The sequence below is a fragment of the Vipera berus genome, assembly GCF_964194415.1.
Source record: "Vipera berus genome assembly, chromosome: 7".
Classification (NCBI taxonomy): domain Eukaryota; kingdom Metazoa; phylum Chordata; class Lepidosauria; order Squamata; family Viperidae; genus Vipera; species Vipera berus.
The window spans coordinates 70,994,697-71,020,849 of record NC_138209.1 but is presented as its reverse complement, the minus strand read 5'-3'; the positions used below and the strand labels follow the sequence as shown (position 1 = coordinate 71,020,849).

The following is a 26,153-nucleotide window of genomic DNA, read 5'->3' as shown; positions in this document are numbered from 1 at the left end:
ACAATTCTAGAAGCATGCAAAAATAATATTTTCCCCTTTTCCTTACAAAATCTGTTTTTCTTTCTTGGTTTACAAATATTTAAAACTACTTGTATTTCCTTTATGGCCTATGTACACAACTACAATCCTATGCACCTCTCTCTAGGAACAAAACTTCCTTACTTTGGTGGGATTAACGTCTGGCAGACATGTCTAGGATTACACTGCTAATTCTCTTTGATCCAAAAGTTGATCCATACACCCACAAAGTTATTATCAATTCACTTAAACCCCACGATAAGAAATGGAATCATATTATCAGGTACAATCAAATCCAAGTATTGTGAAATTAAGTGTATTAGGACAAATATCCTGCACATTCGATAACTGGAAATTCTGAGTTGCCTATTCACATTTTCCTGCATTGAGGTGAGCAGGTTGATAATTAAAAAGTTTCGACAACCAGCATTCCAAGACAAACCTTAAAATTCTAGGATTACTTCTGACACTTTATTTATATAAGCTCTGTATTAGTTTTATTCTGAGTTGTGATAATTTGCTACTTACTGATGTTTCAAAACCATTGAAACAGATTAAGAGAAAATAGTAGGGAAATAGAGTTACGTGGCAAATTTGTTAGCTAATTACAGAATTTGAGCATAATTATGTTTCTATTGTAAAATCTCAGTATCTTGAATATAATGCATAATTTTTCCAAATCTGTTTTTTTACAAAAAACAAAACCCTGTAATATTGCAGGTTTTTAATAAACAATTTTTAATAAACAAATATTGTAATAGCTTTGATTGTTTCTATTGAACAGAGCCACATCATAAAATATTATGTTGTTAGGGGAACAAAACTATATTAAAATATGTGATACATGCTATATGATTAAATAAAATCCCCGACAATGGAAGTTTTTATACACTCATTGTCAGCAGTGTGATATTTCTAAATAAGAAAATTAAAAAGGTACTTGCACAGCCCTTTATATTTAACACGTAGCAACAGCAGGTAGACAAGAGACAATAAAAGTGGAGATGTTGCAAAAGAGTTGCCATTGTGTAACGAAATAGTTAAGAGAAAGAATAGTATCCTAACACATTCAACTGTTGAATTTTGTTGTTATGCAATTTAAAGCCTAGGTAGTTATTAATTCACACATTAACAGCAATATTATTAACAAAATCAATCAAGTGCATATGTTATTCAAATGTTACAGTGACAATAATTAAAAAGTGCGTTTAGATTTTCCATTAAAATTGATATGACTCCATACCTTATACAGATAGACCAAGGGTCCCCAACCCCCGGTCGGTGGACCAGTATCGGGCTGCGGCAGGCCAGCAACCGGTCCGCACAAACAAGCCAAGCCCCATCCGTGGGATGCAGGCAGCACACAAAACCAGGTACCCTCCAGTCCGTGGAAAAACCTTTCTCCACGGAACCGGTCCCTGGTGCCCAAAATGTTGGGGACCTCTGAGATAGACAACATCATAAACAAGGCCATGGGGCACACTACATTATTGGAATGGTGAACGTTCCACTATCCTATGACTTCCAATGGATATCGCCACAATAACAGAAAGAGAACTCGCAAGAGAAAGCAAGGTTACACCAGAAGTTTCATACAACACGTCATATTCTGCTCCGATCTCTGATGCTTTTATTGCTTTTCCATTTGTTCTTTTTCCCCTCCTTCAGGCTTCTGTGCACTTACAGGAGAAAGGGGAATAATCCATTTCGGTAATAGATCATCTACATTAGTGATGAGCAATCTGCATTAACATAAGACTCCTCAGTCCTGTTTTTGTATTTCAGAGTGCTTTTCAGATTATGCCACTGACGTTCAGTGTCAGCACGATTTATTTTGGAATATGTCATCCTCCCACCCACTTTTTTTTTTTATAAGATTAAGGGGCTAGGTCAAGGGTAGCTTGGCTCTTTTATGACTGGTGGACTCCCAGAATTCCCGAGCCAGCCACGCTGAGGGGAAAGGGAGAGGTTTCCAAGCTGAGCCGTGCTAGCTCAGGAATTCTGGGAGTTGAGGTCCACGAGTCATAAAAGAGCCAAAGTTGCCTACCCCTGGCCTAGGCCTAGGCCGCTTTATGACTCGTGGACTTCAATTCCCAGAATTCCTGAGCCAGCCATGCTGAGAGGAAAGGGAGAGGCTTTCAAGCTGAGCCGTGCTGGCTCAGGAATTCTGGGAGTTGAAGTCCATGAGTCATAAAAGAGCCAAGGTCGCCTATCCCTGGGCTAGGTAGTTGATTTAAGATTCTGTAATCTTTAAACATCACTTTTCCGCCATTTTCTTCAATCATGTCTAATACAGTACTTGGAGGCCCAGACTAGTGCCTGCAGTTTTTTTGGCATTTTTTTTCCCAGAAGTAGTTTGCCACTGCCTCCTTCCTAGGGCAGAGACATAGTGAGTAGCCCTTGGTACCCAGCTGACTTTGTGCCTATGTCAAGCCTCACACTCTCCCAATTTCTAGCCTGGTGCCATAACTACTGCACCAAACTGTCACTCGTTGGCCCTTAATCTCCCATTAAAATGCAAACAGCTTGATATTTTAGCATCCAACCTGGGGTAATAAATAAATGTAGAAGCAAAAAAAAAAAAAAAAGCAAGGAGGGGCAGCCCCTGGCTGCAAAAACATTGCTGATCTTGTTGGTCGACATCAGAGCTGCACTTCCAAGAAGACTTGGATTTAGGAACTGCTGTCTCACAAGCAGCGTCCACTGGAAAGCAATTATTATAAAGGACTCGTGACCAAGTCCAACCTCCCCAAAAGCAAATTTCAAAATAACTGGAATTCACAATGGTTAAAAGGAGCACAGGGAACATGAAAAATCAACTGAGAAATATGCAGGCATAGGTCAACTCTAGACTTGAAACCGCTTCACATTGCAAGCCTTGCGAATAGGCTTAAAAAGGGGCTCACAGGTTATTGTGAGCGACAAGCGTTGTTATTCTTGCCCTGATAATGGTACCTAATTGCAATCAAACCATTTGTTACCATCGGTAAACAACAAGCTCAGAGAACGCTAAGGACTCTACAGTTCGACCCAGAGCTACACACGTTCTCTTCTGTCAGAGCCTTACGTTTATTTTATACGGACCTCATTTTGTGGTTAATCCAGATTGAAAATATTACTTACTAAATCTGACAGAAGCATGAGGAAAAAAGTCCTTACCTTCAAATGAGACAGGCAATTCTGTAGGAAGATATGCCAGTTATTTAAAAAAAACTGCTTCTGACTGACACACAACAAACAGGTGATCAACGGATACAAAGCCTGTGAGAGAGGAATAATTTGTTACAACTTTCAGAGACAAAAAATAGTATGGTTTGGGTTATTAAGCATGGAAACTGTAAACTTGTAAAAAATGATCAATGGACCAGTGAGCTGTAATATATCTAACCTACTGTTGTGCATTCAATGAAATATGGTTAAGCGAAATACAGTTTGATAAATACAAATATATGATTCATTCTTACATTAGCCAGAATCCTGATACATAGGGAGTATAAATGAATCTAAACTATAACGCTCAGCAAACAGCCCCATTTTAAACCAATATGGGAAAAGCAGCTTTTCCCTTCAAACAAAACCTAGGTTTGGCACCTAGGAAAAGTTTTCTAGACATTAGTTTACACAACTGAAAATGCTTCCTTCAGTTGTTACGCATACAGAGAACCAGTCCATAATATAAAATAATTGGGCTAAAATTGGATTAAAATACAATAACTTCAGTTGTTTAAAGTATCCTATCAAGAAAAAAGCTTGTAGTTCTCTGTCAAATTTTGACACCCTAAATGGCTGGCGATCCCAGATATTTGCTGTAAGACATACTATCAAATTGCACATACTGTGTCTTAGACAAAAAATAATCAACTTAAAATACCAATGAATGCTTCTTTCTTGAGCTCAGCTCAAAAGTTGTCTGATACAGCATCTCCACAAAATTTTTCAGACACGGCACATTCACTTCATTTTTAACAGCCTAGAATCAAAAGAAAGAATCAAAGGTCTACAGTATATCTTCAAGAATAAAGCACGAGGGTCATGCAATACTTTCTCACACATTTAAATCCTGCTAATAAAAGCAATTCAGTTATACAACATAACACTTAGTCCAAGTCCAAACACTTTAGAAATTTACTCCGAATACTGCATATAAGCCTTAATATTACAAGGAAAACCCATAATGGATTTTTTTAAAAGAAAAATACATATTTGGTTGTAAAAAAAAATTAGACTACATTCATCATTATCTGTATGGCAAAGTACACTCAAATACAAAAAAAGTGGGTTTTTTAGACCTGCAAATTCCATTTGAGGAGAAAACCTTTGCATATATACCACATACAGTATTTGTGAAATAATAAATTGTACTTACAGCAGCAACAGGGATGAGGATTTCTACAAACAAACCAGCAAGCGAATGCTTTATGTCTTTATCTTTTACCTCCAAAAAATACTGTGCGCATTCCTGAAAGAAAATAGCTGTCAAGTTTCTGCTGTGCACCGTCTTGTTCAGTAAGAATAAATGAAAATAACAGAAAACGAAACCCTATAAATTGTAGCTAAAGTACTAGATTACAGGCAACAAAATAGTCCAGCTTAAACTGGAATGAATTTAGAAACCTTAAAGTAACAGCTCTTCATTGTTTTTATTCTAGAAACATGTGATTAATCGACCATTTTACACAACTAATAACATCAAATCTGTTTGCATTACTACTCTTTTGCATTTTAGTATTTAATGACTATGGGCCTCACAGTTTAAGGATTGATATTATAGTATAGTTAAGCCATGCTGTGTTTTGCTCATGTGTAACTGACAGATTGGACGCCAAATTGTGATTTTAATATAGATTTTATCTGTTTATTATTTTATTCTAGAATTTTTAATTGGATATTCCTTGAGTGTTTTTAACTTGTTCTGGTTTCTAGTCTTTGACTGTTAATAAACTTGACTCGTCTATATACATAAGCTGAAGCTAACGGAGATACGAACAATTTTTTTCCTATGCAAAATTCCAGTTTTTTGAAAATATTGCACTTTTGCTAACATTTGTGACGATCCAAATGCCATTTTTTGCTAATATTTGTGATGAACCAAATGATGACCGTGTTCAACTTTGTGATACTCAATTACACATATTAAGGCATATTTTTTTCAAGTCTTGAAGACCACTGCAAAATTGATATTTTGAAGCCACTGAAAAAATATTCAAAACAAAGATTTGGTGTTTTTTTTTAAAGTATCCAGAATTGGTACTGATTATGCTCCTGCAATGCCATATTCAAAAACAATTTTTCAGGAAAAAAAAATCTTATATGATTTTAGCATGCAAAATGTCATACAAGCCAAATGGTGGCTTCCAAAATTTTACCTAGAGATGTATGAGACGGCCTCAATGCTACTATCAAAGTAGTTAGTTATATGATAAGGAAATAATTATACTTCAGCTTGTTGACTTTCCTTTCTGACGATTAAGTAGAGTGGATCACAAAATTCTTCTTCTATTCCATACTGACTTCAATTGTTGACAAAGAGCAAGACGTTGGGACAAATAGCTGAAGAAACTGTCCCTTTTTTGGAATATCCCTGAGAAGAGCAAGTGCTTGAAACTTTCAAACCTTAGGGATCACCTGCTGCCGGCGTCAACTTCCCTCCGCCCTGTGCGTTCCCACAGAGAGGGCCTCCTCAGGGTGCCACTGGTCAGAGAATGTCGCCTGGTGGCCCCCAGGGGGAGGGCCTTCTCTGTGGACCCGCCGGAATTGTGGAACCGTTTGCCGGTTGAGCTCCGGATGGCGCCCGACCTTCGCTCCTTCCGGCGCGATCTGAAGACTTATTTGTTCGAACAAGCTGGCCTGGCCTAATGGGGTTTGGATTTTATTGTTGTTTTAAATGTATTTTAATCTATTGTTAACTTGGGCATCTTGTTTAATTCCTTTTTAATTTTTGTATTTTGTATTTTTATATGTTTGCCCTGTTCACCGCCCTGAGTCCTTCGGGAGAAGGGCGGTATACAAATAAAATTATTTATTTATTTATTTATAAACTGATGGCTTTTTCATTATTTTTGCTCCTTATGATGTAATTGAACAATTAATACCCAATCTCTAGCTACAGATACATGCATTCAGGAAATACTTCCCAGAATTCGTGAGTAAAATTCTATTTGGAAACTTATGAGAAACCAAGAGGATTTTTTAAAAAAAGTCAACCTATCCACACATTCCCAGAGGATTTACAGTTAACTCTGAATTTAGAGTTCTCCACAGAGAGTCTTTCTTTTCCCCTAACTTATTTCCTGTAAAGGATGTTAATGTATAACCCACTGCAACTAGTAATCTAATTGTAGCGGGTTATACATTAACATTCTTTACAGGAAATAAATAATATGTAAACCACTACATAATTTGAATTTTATTTCAGATGTTTTGGGGATTAGAATTCAAGAATTCCTACTAGCCAACGGCTTTGTGCTGATCGTCCGGTAGGGTGAAAGTAACTTTTCCAATTTAGGTTTAATCTGCTGGTTTTCTTTTAACTTTTTAAACGGTGAAGAAATTTCAAGTATCGAGCATGTTACACCTCCATCCCACAAGTTGCACTGGTTATCAGAATGTTTCTGTGTTCAATTCAAGATGACAGTATAATTTATAACGTCCTTCACAGCATGGGACTGCTGAAGAGTGCCATCTAGTGGGGCCTAGGAAGACAGAATTTTCTCTATTATCCTTCTGGAGATTCGACTGGCCCCCATCCTACTGACTTTCCATAAGGCCTAAAGCAGGGGTCCCCAACCCCCGGTCCATGGACTGGTACCGCGCTGCGGCATACCAACAACCGATCTGCACAACTAAGCAAAACCTCATCTGTGGGGTGCAGGCAGCACACAAAACCACGCACTCTCCGGTCCGTGGAAAACCTTTTCTCCCCAGAACCGGTCCCCGGTGCCCAAATGGTTGGAGACCTCTGGCCTAAAGTCTTGGTTTTGGCGTTGGGCTTGGGTTATATGGGTGCGCGGTAGAATCTGTATTGTGGTTCTGCTGATTGCTCTTGATCTTGGTCATCTTCAGTTACTGATTTTTTTAATTGATTTTTTTAAAAAATTTATTATGTTTTTAAGATTAGTTTGTATTTATGTATGTTCTTTTTTGTTTTTGTTGTTTTTTGTAGAATTTTAATTGCTATGAACTGCCCAGAGTCGTGTGTCTGAAACAGGCGAGATGGGTGGCATATAAATTTAATAAATAAATAAAACATACACTGAAATAAATAAATGCACAGAGAAAGGAATTTATCCCAACTCAGCCAATAATAAACATAGCAATTACCAGTCCAGATGAAATTCCTTCAGCTTTTTAGGCTAAGATAAATAAACCTTCTTGCCATATACACAGTGCCTTTTTCTTCCATTTGTATTATAATGCAATGTAATTATCATTAGAGCCTTGGTGGAGCAGTGGGCTAACGCCTCCTTAAGTAACACCAGCTGCCTGCAATTAGTGCAGGTTCGAGTCCCACCAGGCTCAAGGTTGACTCAGCCTTCCATCCTTCCAAGGTAGGTAAAATGAGGACCCAGATTGTTGGGGGCAATTAAGCTGACTTTGTAATAATGCCGCTGGGGGGGGGGGGGCGAAAGCCCTAATAAGCAGGCATATACATAGAATGAAGGCTACTGCTAAGCACATTGGTTTGTGCTTAAATTGTAAGCCGCCCTGAGTCTTTGGAGAAGGGCGGGATATAAATGGGATTAAAATAAAATAAATAAAATAAATAAATAATTAAGTTAGAAGCACATCTGAGATGTTACATAGTTTTAAACGTGGCAGTCATAATTTTTCCAATTGGTGAAGCAGGACATTAATAAGATTTCCAGTATTCTCTATATTCCTACCCACCTTGATTACTCCTAAATTTCACACAGGTCCTCCTCTTTTACACTCAAAGTCTCACACCATTTTAATAATTTTCTATCTTTACATATATATATAGCTATACCTATGTATCTTTACAGCTAATTTTCATTCTTGACTCCTTAAAGACTCCATTCTTGCATATTCGTACTAAAAGATCTGCATTATGCCACTTCTCTTACTACTCCTCTCACACATACTGTATAACTCCCAGCTCAACTTGCAATTCCTATGCTTAACTAAGTTACAATTAAGCCTAAGAATAATATCATTTGATTATATGCCATCAAGTCATATCGGCACTTTGCAACCATATAATTTTTTCCAGGATGTTCTGTTCCCAACTTGGTCCTTTAAAGCTTTCCAATGGTACCCTCATTGCCACTGTAACTGCGTCCATCCAACTTCTTGATGGTTGCCTTCTTCTCTTTCTTTCTGCCTTGCTCATCATAACAGGCTTCTCCTGAGAGCTAGATTTACATATGTGGTGGTCAAAATATGATAATATTGTCCTAAGCCAGTGGTGGCAAACCTATGGCACGAATGCCAGAGGCGGCACTCAGAGCCCTCTCTGTTGGCACACTTGCCACCGCCGTCAGCAGCAGGTCCATCAGGCTGCCACCGCCGCCCGGAGCAGGAGCCCCATCCAGCACAAAGGAGGCGAATTGGCCGATTACATTCTCGAGTAGAGGTGGTAGAGTAGAGGTCACCAATCATTGTTGATTGGTGGACTGGAAGAAAAGGGAGGGGCTGCAAATGGGGTGGGGCTAGTGCCTGCGTGATACTAACTAGCCCTGCCCTGTTCTTGTGTGGTGCAGCGCCTTGTATCTGCACCCCGTGGCGGCGGCCATTTTTGCGCCTTGCAGCCCATTTTTGCAACCCTGGTTTTTGCGTGCCAAAGCAGCACTCAGAGACCCTTCCCTGCCCCCGCCCCCAAGGGCACCACAATGCTGATGCGGCTCTGGCACTTTGTAATAAATTAGTGGGTTTTGGGTTGCGTTTTTGGCACTCGGTCTCTAAAAGGTTCGCCATCACTGTCCTAAGCATTCATGGCTTGAATAAAGATGTTAGGTTAATTTGTTCAATAGAATTCCTTTTCTTGGCTACCCCACAGTATTAAGATTTTTTCCCCCCAACAGCATAGTTCAAAAGAATCAGAACTACTTCTATCCTGCTTCTTCAAAGTCCAACTTTCCTTCAAACAGAATGTCACATACTTAAACATTTCCATGGTCTTTTATCTGTGTCCACTTTACTATCCTTTATTTCTTTTTCTACTTAATTTTAAGGAAACATATAGCAACAACCTGCACTCATGTATTCTGTAAAGTATAAACTAATGAAGGATCCTTATCTATGATAGAAGGAAATAGCTTACCTGCATGAACTGAAATGATGCTTCAAAATCTTCCACAGGATACATTTTTACTCTGAAAAACTTCATCCCCATAATTAAGCTGATGATACTTTGTACCACATGAGGACTCTGTTCTTTTTGCCTCAGTTCCTTTAATTCTGTAACAAATTTTTTTCTAACAGCTTGAAACCTAAGTCAAAAAGAGGCAGATAGCAAGGTTTTCAAAAAGAATGGATAAAACGATTTCCCGTAAACAGTAAAATAATTGCACCCATTTTTTAAAAAAGACATTTACAACCGTACAGACAATACTGGGCCATATTAGATCACATTAGGATATATGAGAAAGTCAGTTTGACTTTTAACAGCGACGTCACCAACAACCATTCTTGTGTGTTTGAGATAGGAAAGAAAAAACATTTTAAAAGAAAATACTCAAAGTGAATGCACTCATTAAGAGAGATACTTGCAACACAATTTATCTCTGTGACAACCGATCACTAGATGATATTAATAGTTAACTAAATAATTATTTGTTATGCTAAAAAAGCACATTACCTATGATAATAATAATAATAATTTAATTTTTATACCGCCCTTCTCCCGAAGGACTCAGGGCAGTGTACAGGGCAATACAATAAAATACAATATATAAAAATTAAAAGAAATATTAAATACAGTAGCCCAATTAAATGCCCACTAAGCATTTACAGTTATACATAAAGATGTGGCAAAGACGACATTTTTGACTGTTGAAAAAGAAGTCGCTTACTTTGATTGGGCAAGAACCCCTATCACTTCTGCATATAAATCTGCAATGATATGGACATTTCCAGTGTTGGTCCCTGAATACCTACAATGAAAAGAAAATGTACAAAAGAAAAACCACACGTTTTGATATTAGGATACAACTAAGACAATGCTGCACATACAGGCAGACCTCAACTTACAGCCACAACTGGCACTTGTATTTCCACTGTCACTTGCTGTGGTTGTGTATGTCGAATCAGACTCGATTTTACAATTTTTATGATGATTGTTAAGCAAATCACAAGGGCATTAAACAAAAGGCTGGGGGCCACTGCTGTAACAGATCTAGGGAATCAATGCCACACCTACAGAGGCACCCTGACAGCCCTTTCTCACAAAACTTTCAGATCATTTGTTCTCTGCTCCTGACAGCTACCAGAACCTGAAAGAATCATCCATATTGCCATTTTAATTCACAATGGTGCAAAAATCCCTGTTGTACCAATATTTGTACCAAATGTTGCACTAATCCTATAGCAACAAGCCCAAGAATCGTGCGATCATTGCAGAGAGGAAATGTCCTACACATCTAGGCAGAATTTTAAATGTTGATAATGTCGACTCGTTTAATTTTACTGTATCCATTCAGAGCTATTTATTAACTATCACACCATTTTAGATATTCTTACATCAGCATTTTAATACGGATGCTATTATTTTGCAATATAGGATGGGAAGGGGGTGCTTGCATGTTCTTTCTCATGGGATCCAAGCCCTTGGCAGGCCTCAATTTTATACAATTTCTTTAGGAATAAATGTAGACAAACTCAACAGGATGGGTACCCGTTAAATCATGAAGGTGTTGTTTAGCAAAAAATAATAATAATATATAAATAATACTTAGGCTAGCTTTTTATTAACAAGATAAACTCAAAAAAAAAACCATCTGCGTTAGCGCAACTTCCCTGAGATACTGGAATTGTCACTACTCACTCAAAAGTCAGAAATATTTAAATATATTTGGTTTCCTAAATATACTTACCCTTCCTTGTGTTTAAAGTGCTTGAAAGCCAAATTTAGAACTTCATGAACTAAGGGGTCAGGCACTGGATGAACAGGTATCTGTAATAGAGAGGGCATGTACTCCTTATCCTTATGGCTTAAGACATTTTGCTGGAATGTGGATTGTCACTGTTACTGGATAAACATATGTGCAAATAAACAGAAGGACGTATTTTTATTTGGGTATCTGAATAAATTAAATGACATGCTACAATTCTGAACCCTCCTTTTCCCACAGAAATATTTATTTCATTTTAACAGAACTATACTTTGGAGTGCACAATTAAGAAAATGAGACTAGCATGTCGCAGTTTAGCGCTCCATCTCTAAGCAGAATACAAAGACATTCAGCTGTTTTTTTTTTGTAATTAAAAAAATAGCTTATATATAACAGAAATTCAAGAACTTACCTGTTTTAGAACTTCTACTAAAACTAAGCAAAAAATAAAATCTACGGCTAAGTCCCTTCGTTCAAGTAGGTAATCTCTCTCGCGCTGCTGCTCATCTCTAAAAGAAAAAAAATATATCAGACATATTTGACATTAAGACAAGCTACTTTCTCAAAACAGAAATACATGTAACTTTTTGTGTACATGCATACAGTCAAAAAAGTTACACAATATCTTTCTACACCAATGCCCATCTTTATCCTGGAATTCCATACTGCCCTTACAATCTGACAGCAGCAAAAAGAATTAAAAAGAAAATAGGAAAAAAAATCTATTAGGAAATTTAAGTCCAGAGAAACACCCAACTGATCATTAATGCTCAAAGCAACAGTCAGGAACTTCTGCTATATTTAATCAAACAAGGAATTACAGTAGACAATTTGCTAATTGCTTTTGAGTATCTTGAGTTTAAAGCTACTTACATTTTCCTGCTTGTGGCTATAATCAAATAACTGATCAGCTCTGACTAGCCATTAGCACGTGCTGCTTTATTGTTTTTAGAAAATTTACAATCTTCTTTGAATTATTTTTCCCCCAAACAAATTATTTTTGCCATCTTCTGCCATTTTAAGTTGCAGGCTAGAACGGCCTGGTCTCGCATGGTGAACCTTGTATTCACAGCATCACATTTATTAATTCCTTAAAGCTACGTTTCAATGTTTGACCAGCCATAAGTATTATCTAAAAAGGGACGTGGTGGCTCAGTGGGTTAGGATGCTGAGCTTGTCGATCAGAAGGTTGGCCGTTTGGTGGGTCGAATCCCGAGTGCCGCATAACAGAGCGAGCGCCTGTTACTCGTCCCAGCTTCTGCCAACCTTGCAGTTCGAAAGCACGTAAAAAATGCAAGTAGAAAAATAGGGACCACTACGGTGGGAAGGTAACAGCGTTCCGTGCGCCTTTGGCATCGAGTCATGCCGGCCACATGATCACGGAGACGTCCTCGGACAAGCGCTGGCTCTTTGGCTTTGAAATGGCTAGTGGGAAACGACTAGCACGCATGTGCGGGGGAAGCTTTACCTTTACCTTTAAGTATTATCTGTTATTTAAGTTTATCCAGTTGTGAAGTTGGAGACTAACCTATATGAAAGCATGGACTGGGGTGGAGTTTAAAGTTGACAGATGACAAGCCTAATATGTTTAGACCATGTTAAAGCGGACATTTATAAAAAGTCTAATTAGTCTTGGAATATGTCATTAGAGGGTGCAATTATCCACAGGTGTTTATCACTACAATGCACTCACCCTTTAGACTTTGTGCTGGACCGAGGCCTGTATTCATAGGATTCATCTTCAGTTCCATTTTGGCGTTTGTACCAGTCAAACAAGGTGCGTAATAAGGAGGGAAGACAGTGCTCTGCTACTGAGCTCATAGAGCTTATCAACTGTCAAGATAAAATATTAAGGGTTTCTATAAAGTTACTGATCTATATAATATCTTTTCGAGAATCTTCTTAAGATATTTGTGGGTGGATATACAAACTGTAGCGCAGCTGAAACACCCTGGCATCATCTGTCGTTTTTATGCTGCGGTAAAAAAAATATCTCAACATATATTTATTCAAACATAAACACCCAGCTTTGTACTAAAAATTATACTAGTTCTGTGTTCTCAAAACTCTGCACTGTGATCCTTAATAGATAAATGAATTTGATTTTTTAAAAATAAAAAATAATCATCTTTCTTTTTTCTTTTTAGGACAGCGACTCATTTCTCATTCCACATTTCTTTTTGATGGGTGTAACAGCAACTGTAGAAAAACGTGATTCACACAATATGGCGCTGCCACCCAACAGAAACATTTCCATTCTGAAGGACTCGACATTTAAAATAGTGAAACACGCTAACTTTACGATCGTATAATCTTCTACACGGGTATTCTCGATGCTATTAACATATAGGGAACGGTTGCAGCAATTGGGTATGTCTAGTTTAATGAAGAGAAGGACTAGGGGTGACATGATAGCAGTGTTCCAATATCTCAGGGGCTGCCCCAAAGAAGAGGGAGTCAAGCTATTCTCCAAAGTGCCTGAAGGCAGGACAAGAAGCAACGGATGGAAACTGACCAAGGAGAGAAGCAACCTAGAACAAAGGAGAAATTTCCTGACTGAGAACAATTAATCAGTGGAACAACCTGCCTCCAGAAGCTGTGAATGCTCCAACACTGGAAGTTTTTAAGAAGAGACTGGACAGCCATTTGTCTGAAATGGTATAGGGTTTCCTGCCTGAGCAGGGGGTTGGACTAGATGACCTCCAAGGTCCCTTCCAACTAACCACCTTCTTCTTCTTCTTCTTACTACTACTACTACAGCGGTTTGTGCAGGTGCCAAGAGACATAAAAATATTTCTCAGAAAAGCCATAATTTATAGGTCTTATAAATTATAGAATATAAAATGCTTTATTGATGGTTTATAATGTAGAATTCTTTATATGTAATTTAAAGAATCCTTGCATCTAACCAAGAAAAGAAACCACGTGGAAAAATACCATGTACAAAAGTCTTGAGTTTCATTAGCCATACCTGAGGTAATTTTTTAAAAAACTGCAGCTTCTTTCAAGAATTCTCATGATCTCCCAATAGATTCACAAACCACAATTTGACATTATAGGTTAACATGTTTTCCTATTGGTGGTTAACATTTAGGCAGTGATAGAATCCCAAACTTGATATAAGAAGATGTAAGAAATTTTATGTACCCCTAACCATTTTCTCCAATAAACAATTGAATCAGTACAATGTTTTTGACCAATGTGTTTAAGTGGGTTCTCTTTATCTAGTTACAGGACTTGTGTGGAGAACGGATCATATTTTCGGTAATACTTGTGCAGAAATACTGAAAATTCAAAAAGGTCCACAAACCTTTAAGCACTACTGTATCTTTGATGCAATTAACAACTTCTGAACTAAGAAAAAAGAATTCTGAAATGTTTCAAATATAAAATATCACAGAAACCTGCTTTTAGCCAACTTGTGCAACAAAATCTGTCAACCAGCTTACAGTCCCTAGGAAATGTACACAGTAGATTTCTATGGCCTCAGCTACTTAAGCACCCTATCAAATACAGGGTTTTAAGTTTTGTAAAGTAATTTTACCAACCTGATCAAACTGAAGATCTTCACCTCTCTGAAGAGATCTAGACAAGAGTTTTTCCTAAAATAGGAATAATAAAGCATTGAGTTACACATAATGCAGTATTATACGTGTACCCAATATAATTCAAACTGATCTCTTTTCTTCTAGATTTAATTTTTGAAATATAGTTCTACGTTATATTGAAATGCATTTACTACATACAACATAAATCTTTAATTAATGGTGTTGCTAAGAATGTTTATACATGCATGCTTACCCATCTTATTTCACAAGTCAAAAATAGATATAATACCACCAAATTTCAACAAAAAAGTCTAGTTCATACTATGAAGGAATATTTAATAAAAATATATGATTAAATTGATTTAATTAATCCAAGAGTACAAATAAATTTCAAAAAATTCAATCCAATTATAATGTAATTTATTTATTTAACATATGGCTGGTCACAGACAGAATTAAAAGCACTTCGTATTTACAAGTTAGAACAGTTAAAACAATTTTTTTTTAAAAAAAGAAGCAATTATAAAACCTAAGAGGAAAACAGAAATAACATTTAATTTAATTATATTTAATTATAATGTAACAATACTGATCAGATTAAAAAATTGTATTATGATCCATTAGAAAACCAGGAGTGGAAAACGGTGGGGAAAAATTAAAATTAACAGTTCCACAAGTATTTTTTAATTTAACTTTTGTCCCTTTCCCATTAAAAAAGTGAGAAAACTCTTGCTGAAGCAAAAAAAACTGAACTTCAACTAATCTTGATAACTGATCTAACAAGATACACCGTACCAATGTTATATTCAATATCATATTCAATGTTATTAAAAGCTGTTCAGATCCTATAAGAAACAACTACCAACAGTATATTTCTATTAAAATAGCCTTAACTGCCAACATTTAAATCTAGTTAATTCATGTCAGCTAAAAATATCTGGATTTAAGGTATACTCAAATTGTAATAATATAAAGGGAATTTTGTGAGCTTAAATGGACTCCAGAAGATGGTAGAGGACAGGAAGGCCTGGAGGAACGTTGTCCATGGGGTCGCGATAGGTCAGACACGACTTCGCAGCTAACAACAACAACGGGAATTTTAATCAGATACAAAATAAGTCTGCTCTTGGCTAATATAGTTCTATTTTCAAGTTTTATAATTTGTAAAATCTCTTAAGTACTTCCGTTTGCTTATACTAAGTATTTTTATGTTAACACCCTTGTAACTCTGATCTTACAAGAAATTAGCTACTCGGAATGAGAAAGGAAAGGAGAGGAAATTAACATTTCATTGTGCTTCATTGCATATTACAGCTTTTCACTGGTTTTTTTTTCTTCCAAATTAAGATTAAGTACCGTATTTATCGGCGTATAACACGCACCGGCGTATAACACGCACCTCATTTTAAAAAGGAAATTTCAGGAAAAAAACTTAAATTTCGCGCTGCTGTGCGGTATTTACTATGGGTCATTAACATTATATCGGCGTATAACACGCACACATCATTTGCCCCCTATTTTCAGAAGAAAAAGTGTGTGTTATACGCCGATAAATACGGTAATTTAAGGGGGGGGGAACCTGAAAGAAGGCTGCAAACAGAACTCACCAAAGGTTCAGCCATTACAACTTCAATTTTCTTTTCAGCTTGAATAGCAAACTCAGTAAAGAGGCTCTTGATGACATATTCACCAGGTTTGACATCCGGATCAATGGTAATATTAGACATGATGACACTTCTCTTTTCCCAGGTAGAACTGATGGTGGGAGAAATTCTGTGCTTAGCAGTGCTTCTGGCTTGTGCTGATGCTAGAGGAATAGAAAGAAACGTGGATCATTAATAATGAAGCCGATCAAAAAGTATCAGCATTTCTTACAAACAACCAGAATATTTTAGGAGGTTAGAAATTAAGGAAAGCCTCTAGGAGGAGAGGAGAAAGTTCTCAGTTGGTTCCCAACTGAAGCGTAAGAAAAATGTATACAATGAAGGATAAGAATCACTGGGACCATAGGTGACTAAAACAAAGTTACTGGGGATAAACATAGGCAGTTTGGGCTCTCTTTGCAGTACTTATTGTGCTATCAATAGACACAGTACAAACAGAAAAGCAATTGAAAACTATCGAGGCTGTTAGGGATTATCTAACTATATTTCTCTGGGGTGATCCATCATTGCAGGATTGGTCAGCCATTTGTCTGGAATGGTAGAGGATCTCCTGCTTGAGTAGGGGGTTGGACTAGAAGAGGGGTCCCCCAACCTTTTGGACACCAGGGGCCAGTTCCGTGGAGAAAGATTTTTCCACGGACAGCAGAGTACGTGGTTTTGTGTTGCTGCCTGCATCCCACAATGGGGTTTGCTTGTTTGTGCGGACTGGTTGGTGGCATGCTGCGGCCCGGTACCGGTCCACAGACAGGAGGTTGGGGACCCCTGGACTGTTATTCCGTATTCTGTAACTAATAATTGGTTTTTTCCCCCCTTTTGGGAAGTGATAGTCAAAGAAACAAAGTAAGCCTTGGTGGAGTAGTGGGCTAATGCCTCCTTAAGTAACACCAGCTGCCTGCAATTAGTGCAGGTTCGAGTCCCACCAGGCTCAAGGTTGACTCAGCCTTCCATCCTTCCGAGGTAGGTAAAATGAGGACCCAGATTGTTGGGGGCAATTAAGCTGACTTTGCAATAATGCCGCTTGGGGGGCGGCGGGGCGAAAGCCCTAATAAGCAGGCATATACATAGAATGAAGGCTATTGCTAAGCACATTGATTTGTGCTTCTTAGATTGTAAGCCGCCCTGAGTCTTCGGAGAAGGGCGGGATATAAGTGGGATTAAAATAAAAATATTTTAAAAAAATGTCTTAGTAGTTTTAATTTATTTATTTGACTTATATCCAGTGCAATCTCAGCAGCTGCTACAGAATATAACAAATATGTAAAACATACACAGCATAGCTAAAAGATGCCATAAAACGCGAATTTTTTTTTTTAAAAAAATCAAATGAAGACAAAAACAAAGAAATGTAATACAGCAGAGTTCTTAAATTAGGAGAACCCCTTCCGAAATGGCTCAATTTTCAGAATCTTTCTGGAAATCAAAGGAAGACGTCAGGTCGATCTCCACTGGGGGGGGGGAATATAAAGCATCGGCATCAAAACAGAAAAGCTGCATCTTCAAATTCATTTCCGCCATAAATCTTGAAAGCATGGGGCAAAAAAAAAATGCTCCAGAGAATCCACTTTGATTCCAGTTGGAGCAAGCAGACTTACATACCAGGTGTCTAGTCATGAAGGTTTTTACAGGTGAACCTTAAATTGAAAGCCAATTGCAGGCCCTGCAAAATTAATGTTGTATGTTACCAGCCCCAACAGCCAAGCTACCAGCAAAATGGTTCCCCGAATTGAGTGGTTCAACTTTGGCAAATTCTCCACCCCAACAACAAATCAAAGGGATAAGTACATTTTCTGTTCGTTAAATGTAGAGACCGCCCATCACACTCCAAGCAACAATTGAGGGCAGACTGAAAAACTGAAAGGATTCGGTCTTTCGCTGATCTGCATAATTTCCTTTCCGAGTGAGCTAATCCTCATTCTCCAGAAAGCCCAAAATATCCGTCCTCGTGAACGGTATACCAAACCAAAACACTGCTGCCTAGTCAAGATCTATGCCTTTTGTTCAAGAGGTAAAGGTAAAGATTCCCCCGCACATGCGTGCTAGTCGTTTCCGACTCTAGGGGCCGGTGCTCATCTCCGTTTCAAAGCCGAAGAGCCAGCGCTTGTCCGAGGACGTCTCCGTGGTCATGTGGCCGGCATGACTAGACGCCAAAGGCGCACGGAAGGCTGTTACCTTCCCACCGTAGTGGTCCCTATTTTTCTACTTGCATTTTTTACGTGCTTTCGAACTGCTAGGTTGGCAGAAGCTGGGACGAGTAACAGGCGCTCACTCTGTTACGCGGCACTCGGGATTCGACCCGCCAAACTGCCGACCTTCTGATCGACAAGCTCAGCGTCCTAACCCACTGAGCCACCGTGTCCCTTGTTTTGTTCAAAAAGGACAACACAAAAAACAAACAGTTCCACCCATGAAAGCCATTAACAGATAAGAGACAGTAAAGGAAATCTAAATCTTAAAGAGGTAAGTACGAGATTCAAAATATATCACACACACACACACCACACACCCTTGTAAATCCTGCATCATATAAGAAAACAACGGAAGGAAACTCTAGCAGGCTCTTAAGTTTATTATAGCCCTAAATATATCAAGATTCCATTACATCCTATTCTACCTTATTACAAAGCAAAGTTCCAAAAACTATATCCTACGGTGGGTGAGTCAGCATTTTGGATTAGATTTTGCTGGATGCTCTGAAGATCACAAAAAAGGGGCCAGGGACAGCAGTCAACCCTTCGCTTACTCATATTCACGGCGATGGTGAATGCTTTTCCTTTACAGCCTGTTGAGATTCGTCTTGTCTTGACTAAAATAATCTAAAAGAAAATTCAGATTGCACTGGGGCAGTGTAATATTTTTCTATCTCCAATAGAATAGATAAGTGACAATTGATAAGTGAAGTAACGGAAACGATGGGCCCACTCATTTCAAACTGAAAAGCCTTTCCTAAGGGGAAAAAAACACACAACCTTTTCAAACAGAACAAGCTAAAAAAAAATTCAACTCCTTTCGCACAAAACTTCCGAGGCCAACGTAAGCATTATTCAATATATATTTGACGAGAACCAGGAAGCAGAGATGAATAAGGGAGACTCTGCCAACCCAGATAAAAATGGTGACTGCTGCAATAACTGATGACTGCAATTCAGCACTGGTAACAAATTGCTGAATTAGACGTGACTTTTCAATATAAATTGTGCCCGAAATTGTTTTGCTGTCGAAATACTGACAAGGTGCTGAATATTGCTTTGCAAGTAGTTGGGCAGATCTGTATCGATGTTCTTTTAAGAACAGAGAAGACTTAATAACTAAAAAAAACCAGAAGTTTTTCCCCATTGTAGTTCAAATAAAAGGGCCCGTACAAACAATTTCTGCATCAATAAAACCTGAGAAACGTTTGTGATGCTAGAGGTTCACTACCTATGTAATTGCTCTAATGAGGCTGTTTTCACATATATATCAATACTTCAAATCTTTAAAATGAAATGCAGGAAGTCTTTTTCAATCATAAAAAAATAGCTTTTCAAAAAACACATAGTGGAGAGACCTGTTTTTGCTGGGGGTGATAAACCTGGACACATAATGCTTCACAAGACCATCTACAGTCCAAGGAGCAACTCAGGTACAAAGCTACTGAAAAACCTGATTCAAGAAGATAGATGATGATGATGATGATGATGATGAAGTTGGAAGGGACCTTAGGAGGTCATCTAGTCCAAACCCCTGCTCAGGCAGGAAACCCTATACCATTTCGGACAAATGGCTGTCCAGTCTCTTCTTAAAAGCCTCCAATGATGAAGCACCCACAACGTCTGAAGGCAAGATGTTCCACTGGTTAATTGTTTTCACTGTTAGGAATTTTCTCCTTAGTTCTACATTGCTTCTCGCTTAATTAGTTTCCATGCATTGTTTCTTGTCTCCTGGTGCTTTAGAAAATAAGTTAGCCCCTCTAATTTGTGGCAGCCCCTCAAATATTGGAACACTGTGTTGGAGCATTCACAGCTTCTGGAGGCAGGTTGTCCCACTGTTGTTCTAACAGTTGTTCTAACTGTCAGGAAGTTTCTCCTTAGTTCCAGGTTGCTTCTCTCCTTGGCTAGTTTCCACCTGTTGCTTCTCATCCTGCCTTCGGGTGCTTTGGAGAATAGCTTGACTCCCTCTTCTTTGGGGCAGCCCCTGAGATATTGGAACGCTGCTATCATGTCCCCCCTCGTCCTTCTCTTCATTAATCTTGACATACCCAATTCCAGCAACCGTTCCTTGTATGTTTTAGCCTCCAGTCCCCTAATCATCTTTGTTGCTCTTCTCTGCACTCTTTCTGGAATAAGATATGAATATGATAACCTTTATTGTCATTTTTTTTACTGTGGGCACAACAGCAGACATCAAAAATGTGGGCACAACGGCACACGTGAGAAATGAAACTTAGTTGCCTGCTCTGAAAGTGAAACACAGACACGACACACACACACACACACCCCTAAACATACTACATACAACAACAAAGAAAGCATGGAGAATTATAACAATGGTGGAGATATGGCCTTCTTGGCTACCATTCCAGAGGCAGAAACAAATCAGGTTTCATTAGACAGGGAAGCGAAGGAAGGAGAATGAATTAGATCGAAGTCTTGTGAATAGCAATGATATCTGACTTTCTGCACCCCTGTTCCTTCTTGCCAATAAGACGGGACATTAAAGTGATTCTCCACAAACCTGATTTAGGAGTTCAGAATGGCAATGTGCTGAGGGAAATGAACTACTGCAAATGAATCAGTCCTAGAGGAGATCAATCCTGACTGCTCTTTGGAAGGCCAGATCCTGAAGCTGAAACTCAAATACTCTGGCCACCTAATGAGAAGGAAGGACTCACTGGAGAAGAGCCTCATGCTGGGGAAGATTGAGGGCAAGAGAAGAAGGGGATGGCAGAGAATGAGGTGGCTGGATGGAGTCACTGAAGCAGGAGGCGTGAGCCTAAATGGACTCCAGAAGATGGTAGAGGACAGGAAGGCCTGGAGGAACGTTGTCCATGGGGTCGCGATGGGTCGGACACAACTTCGCAACTAACAACAACAACCAAGGCCCTGAATAAAAGTTTGACGAGGACATCCAAAAGGAACTACTGATGATCTCTGTGGGATTCAGAGACCAGTCAACACAGGGTGTCCCAAATATGTCTGTCTGCCTACGCAGAGTTTATTGTATTTATACAGTTTAACAAGCAGGAAATTACGCACAGCAAAAGCATTGTTTATTGGTGTACTCCCTAGTCAATCTTAGAGAACATCCGAAACATCCAAGCCAGGGCAGAGTCTCTCTTATCTAGCTGGTTCTTTGCAGTGCTTGGCAAGGCTAATTGGAATGAGCTCATGGACATGTGGATAACAAGATACTAGAGCAGGCAGTTTTCCGCGCATGGTCCCTTCATATCCTTGACCTCCATCTCTACACAGTCCGTCCTTATCAGGAGGCAAGCCTACTGTCCTAGATCCTGCTTCCAAAGGAAGCTTAGTACTAGTGGCAAAGCCCAGTGGAGATTGCCAGGCCCTCTTGGTTAACCAAGGTGTACCATGAACAAATTTTAACTCTTCTCAGCAAAGCTGTTCTGTACCAGCCTGCTACCGGCCCTGCAGAAAAGGCAGGGACAACCCCTTTTACAAGAAGGCAAGAGGCTGGAATTACGCCTGCCAAATTTATTACCACAAAAACAAACGGAACAAGACAAACCAAGAAACAGAAGCTAAAAGAAACATGAACCATCCGAGCGGTTGCCTTCAGCAAACCAGCCCTCCCAGACATTCCCCTTATATAGAGTTCAGGGCGTGGCTTCTCTCTGCCTCCTTCTGAGAAGCCCCATTGCCTTCCTCTGTTTACTCCTAATTGACTGCCTCCTGCGTCGGGCGTCCTTGAACAGGGCCAGCTGTGGGTCATCTTCATCCACACTGTCAGGCTCACACAGCTGGGTCTCCGTGGTGACCAAGTGGGAGGGGCCTGGCTGAGGGCTATCATCAGCAAGATCTTCAACCCCCTCAGCAAGGTCTTCAACCCCCTCAGCAAGGTCTTCAACACCCCCCTCCTCCTCTGAGTCGTCCGACCCAACTGCCGAACCCACAGGCTGACCCTGAATCACAACAAAAGCTTGCCACCTCCATCTGGAAAACTCGGGGCAATCTTGATGTTTTGTTATTTTCCATTTTTTTAAAAAAAAAACAGTTACGGTGTCTGCTGCATAAATGTAATAAACGGCTATGCCGATTACGTTTTTGCAGCCAAAGCATCCAAAATTTTCTCTCCCCCGCTGTTGACCGTGCCTTGACCGAGACGGAATTCGGAGGCAAGAAAACAAAAAAGCTTTCTCAACAAGGCCTACCCAGCAACAGACAATCGATCAAAGCTTCCTCAACAATGCCTACCCAGCAGCAGACAAATCTATCCAACCCCTTCAGTGACTACAGCGGAGAGGCCACAGCAACCAGAGCGACCCCAACCCAGCAACAGCCAAAAAGCAGAAGACAGGGAAACAGTTCCAACCGAGCAACTGCAACACCAACAAGCTGCTCGCCAGGAAACTACAGAGCCAAAAATAAAAGCAGTTTTATTTCAGCATCATGCAATACAGGACAACAACTCAGCCCAGCTCGGTAGCAAAAGCAATGGAAGGAAAGTTCCTTGGAAGCAACTCTCTCCTTGTCAGAAAGGAACCGTGGAAAGATGCTGCCCCCCCCCCGCGTGCCCCCCCAAAAAGTGAGGGGAAAGTCATTCTGAAAGAACCCCAAAGTATCGTCCATCACCTGCTAGTATAAATTCTTCGGAGGTTGTGTAATTCAATACTTTGGCATTTAAATGTATTTAAAATAAATTATAAATACAGGGGCTCTGGCAGCACAGCGGTTAGCAAGCAATATTACAGGCTGATTTTACCGACTGCCAGGAGTTCGGTGATCGGAGCTAGGTTGACTCAGCCTTCCATCCTTCCAAGGTCAGTAAAATGAGGAGCCAGATTGCTGACTCTGCAAACCACTTCAGAGAGGGCTGTAAAGCACTATGATGCAGCCTACAAGTATTCAGCGCTGTTGATATATATCAGTGATGGCAAACCTTTTAGAGACCAAGTGCCCAAACCTCAACCCCAAACCCACTTATTTATCGCAAAGTGCCAGGGCCGCATCAGCATTGTGGTGCCCTGGGGGGGGGCAGGGAGGCACCTCTGTGTGCCACCTCTGGCACGCAAAAAACTGGGGCGCAAAAAATGGGCCACCATGCTGCAAGACGCAAAAATGGCCTCTGCCGTGCCACGGGGTGCAGATACAAGGCGCTGCACCACGCAAGAACGGGGCAGGGCTAGTGAGTATCACACAGGCACTCGCCCCGCCCCATTTGCAGTGCGTGCGGGCTCGAGGCCCCGTGCGCGCATGCACGCTTGTAAAATGCTTCCCCCTCCCTTTTCTTCCAGTCCACCAATCGACAATGGTTGGTGACCTCTGCTCTACCACCTCTACTCAAGCCTGCTAGTCGGCCGCTTCGCCTCCTTTGTGCTGGGCGGGTCTCCTGCTCCAGGCAGCGGTGGCGGCCTGATGGACTTGCTGCTGGTGGCAGCAGCGCACGTGCCAACAGAGAGGGCTCTGAGTGCCGCCTCTGGCATGCGTGCCATAGGTTCGCCACCACTGATATATATTATAAATAAGGTAAAGGTTCCCCCGCACATGCGTGCTAGTCGTTTCCGACTCTAGGGGCCGGTGCTCATCTCCGTTTCAAAGCCGAAGAGCCAGCGCTTGTCCGAGGACATCTCCGTGGTCGTGTGGCCAGCATGACTAGATGCCAAAGGCGCACGGAACGCTGTTACCTTCCCACCGTAGTGGTCCCTATTTTTCTACTTGCATTTTTATGTGCTTTTGAACTGCTAGGTTGGCAGAAGCTGGGATGAGTAACAGGCGCTCACTCTGCTACGCGGCACTCGGGATTCGACCCGCCAAACTGCCGACCTTCTGATCGACAAGCTCAGCGTCCTAACCCACTGAGCCACCGCGTCCCTCATATTATAAATAGTTATACATTTATAGAAAAAGAATGTAGAATTGCAAGTAGAGAAGTCGTGCAGTTTAAGTAAAACACGCTCACTGAATAGAGGCAATCCTCAATTAGGAGGACTGGGAATCCCTTGCTATGCAATGTAATCGCAAAGCAAGACGTCATGGGACTGCCCCAATGTATGACAGCGGTTCTGGCTGTGATCGTTAAGTGAACGATGTGAAATGCTGTGCATGATGTCAGATGATCACAACTTGCACATTAATTTTGTTCATCAGAAGCCAGCAGTAAAAAAAGTTGCAAAAGGGAATCAGGTGACTTTTGTTAAAAGAGTCTCTCTCTTGTTAAAAGATGGATCCAATCTAGAATTAAGGAGAAGTTTTCTGACAGTAGGAATTAATCAGTAGAATAGCTCCTCGTGGAGCTGTAGCTGCTCCATTGCTGGAGGTCTTCAAGAAAAGATTAGATAGCCATTTGTCTGGGATGCAATAAGGTCTCTTGCCTTGGGCAGCGAGTTGAATTAAAAGACCTCTAAAGTCCCTTCCAATCCTATGATCCAATGATACTATGGCTGTAGGACGCCAAACACCATAGTTGTACGCCATTTGTCAGAGCATGCACAGTCTTATTATGCTGAGATAACCCAGGAGTAAACACAGTAAACGATGATCTATGTTAAATGATGGATTATCTTACCTACAATATTACGCACCCGGAACAATATACATACACGTGCTAATAGAGCAGGCTCCACAAACCACAATTACAGGAAACAGGAGAGAGAGAACACAGCAGCAGAGCCTTCCCTTTTATAAAAAGGCTCTTAAAAGGACACAGACCCTGCTGAGTCATTCCCATCATTATCATACATCTCACAATATACAAGCTGGTTAGCTTCTAAATCATTACCTTGATACCATTCAACCAAGAAAAAATTCTATTAGGAGCTACCAGAAGCAGCAACATATTGAAAATTTTAATCTTTAATCCCTTCAAATGACGTTCCAATTTCTTCTCTTCATCTCCTCTTAATTTTCAATTCCGTGGCTTACCATTTTCTCTAAAATGCAATAAAAACTGATCTTCCCATATTTATAAGCAAATTTTTAAAGCCTCATCATTCAGTACTAGTCAAGGAAAAAAACATTGAAATCCGCTAGACAAAAATAATATACAGGTAGTCCTCAACTTCCAGCTGGTTGTTTAGTGACTGTTCAAAGTTCTAATGGACCTACCTGGGGGGGGCTACTTATGACACGGATTCAAACTTTCAACATCGTACTCTCCCCATTCACATTACCATACTTGGGGCACTCAGAAACTGGGCCATATTTAAGGCCATTTTCAGTGACCCACAATCACATAACCGCATTTTAAGATGGTTTTGCTATTAAAAAGGTTGTGAGACTGGATTGGTCACGTGACTGACCCACTTTACAGCGGTCACAACTTGCTACTATAATAGGCAGACTCCCATTACGTTTGTAACTCAAGGACTACCTGTATATTATTACCTTGATCAAAATAGAGGAAACTGCTGCACAGGTTATTTGGAGAAATTATTTCATTAATTAATGTTGTGTTTCACTTTTACTACTTTTACAAATAACTCAAGTTGGCAAGTATACCCAAGACACCTTCTTCCTCCTATTTTCCTCACAACAACCTTGTCTGAGTTAGATATTATCAGAAACATCATTCCTTCAGGAGATATTCACATCCACCTCTTTTCCCAGAGAAGAAAAGGCACTTTTGAACTCTGGCTACAAGTTGTAACGGGATGAGGCTTAGATAGAAGGGATCTTGATTAAGAAACTACAGCATCTGCATTG

The 26,153-nt window shown here is 39.9% G+C and overlaps 1 protein-coding gene across 5 annotated transcripts in view; it reads right to left on the bottom strand.

The window, feature by feature from the left end:
• Positions 1-26,153, bottom strand: part of FRYL (FRY like transcription coactivator) — a 143,974-nt gene that overhangs the window by 90,815 nt on the left and 27,006 nt on the right. For all 5 annotated transcript variants that reach the window (XR_014027030.1, XM_081332088.1, XM_081332085.1 and 2 more), the window contains 10 exons: positions 16,243-16,442; positions 14,636-14,689; positions 12,781-12,920; positions 11,500-11,596; positions 11,070-11,149; positions 10,050-10,130; positions 9,299-9,467; positions 4,385-4,477; positions 3,890-3,988; positions 3,178-3,279 (listed from right to left, as the gene is read on the bottom strand). Coding sequence is in view for 4 of the 5 variants with exons in the window: in XM_081332088.1 (XP_081188214.1) it covers positions 3,178-3,279; positions 3,890-3,988; positions 4,385-4,477; positions 9,299-9,467; positions 10,050-10,130; positions 11,070-11,149; positions 11,500-11,596; positions 12,781-12,920; positions 14,636-14,689; positions 16,243-16,442 (1,115 nt within the window). In the remaining variant the exon portion in view is untranslated. The remainder of the gene's footprint in view (positions 1-3,177; positions 3,280-3,889; positions 3,989-4,384; positions 4,478-9,298; positions 9,468-10,049; positions 10,131-11,069; positions 11,150-11,499; positions 11,597-12,780; positions 12,921-14,635; positions 14,690-16,242; positions 16,443-26,153) is intronic.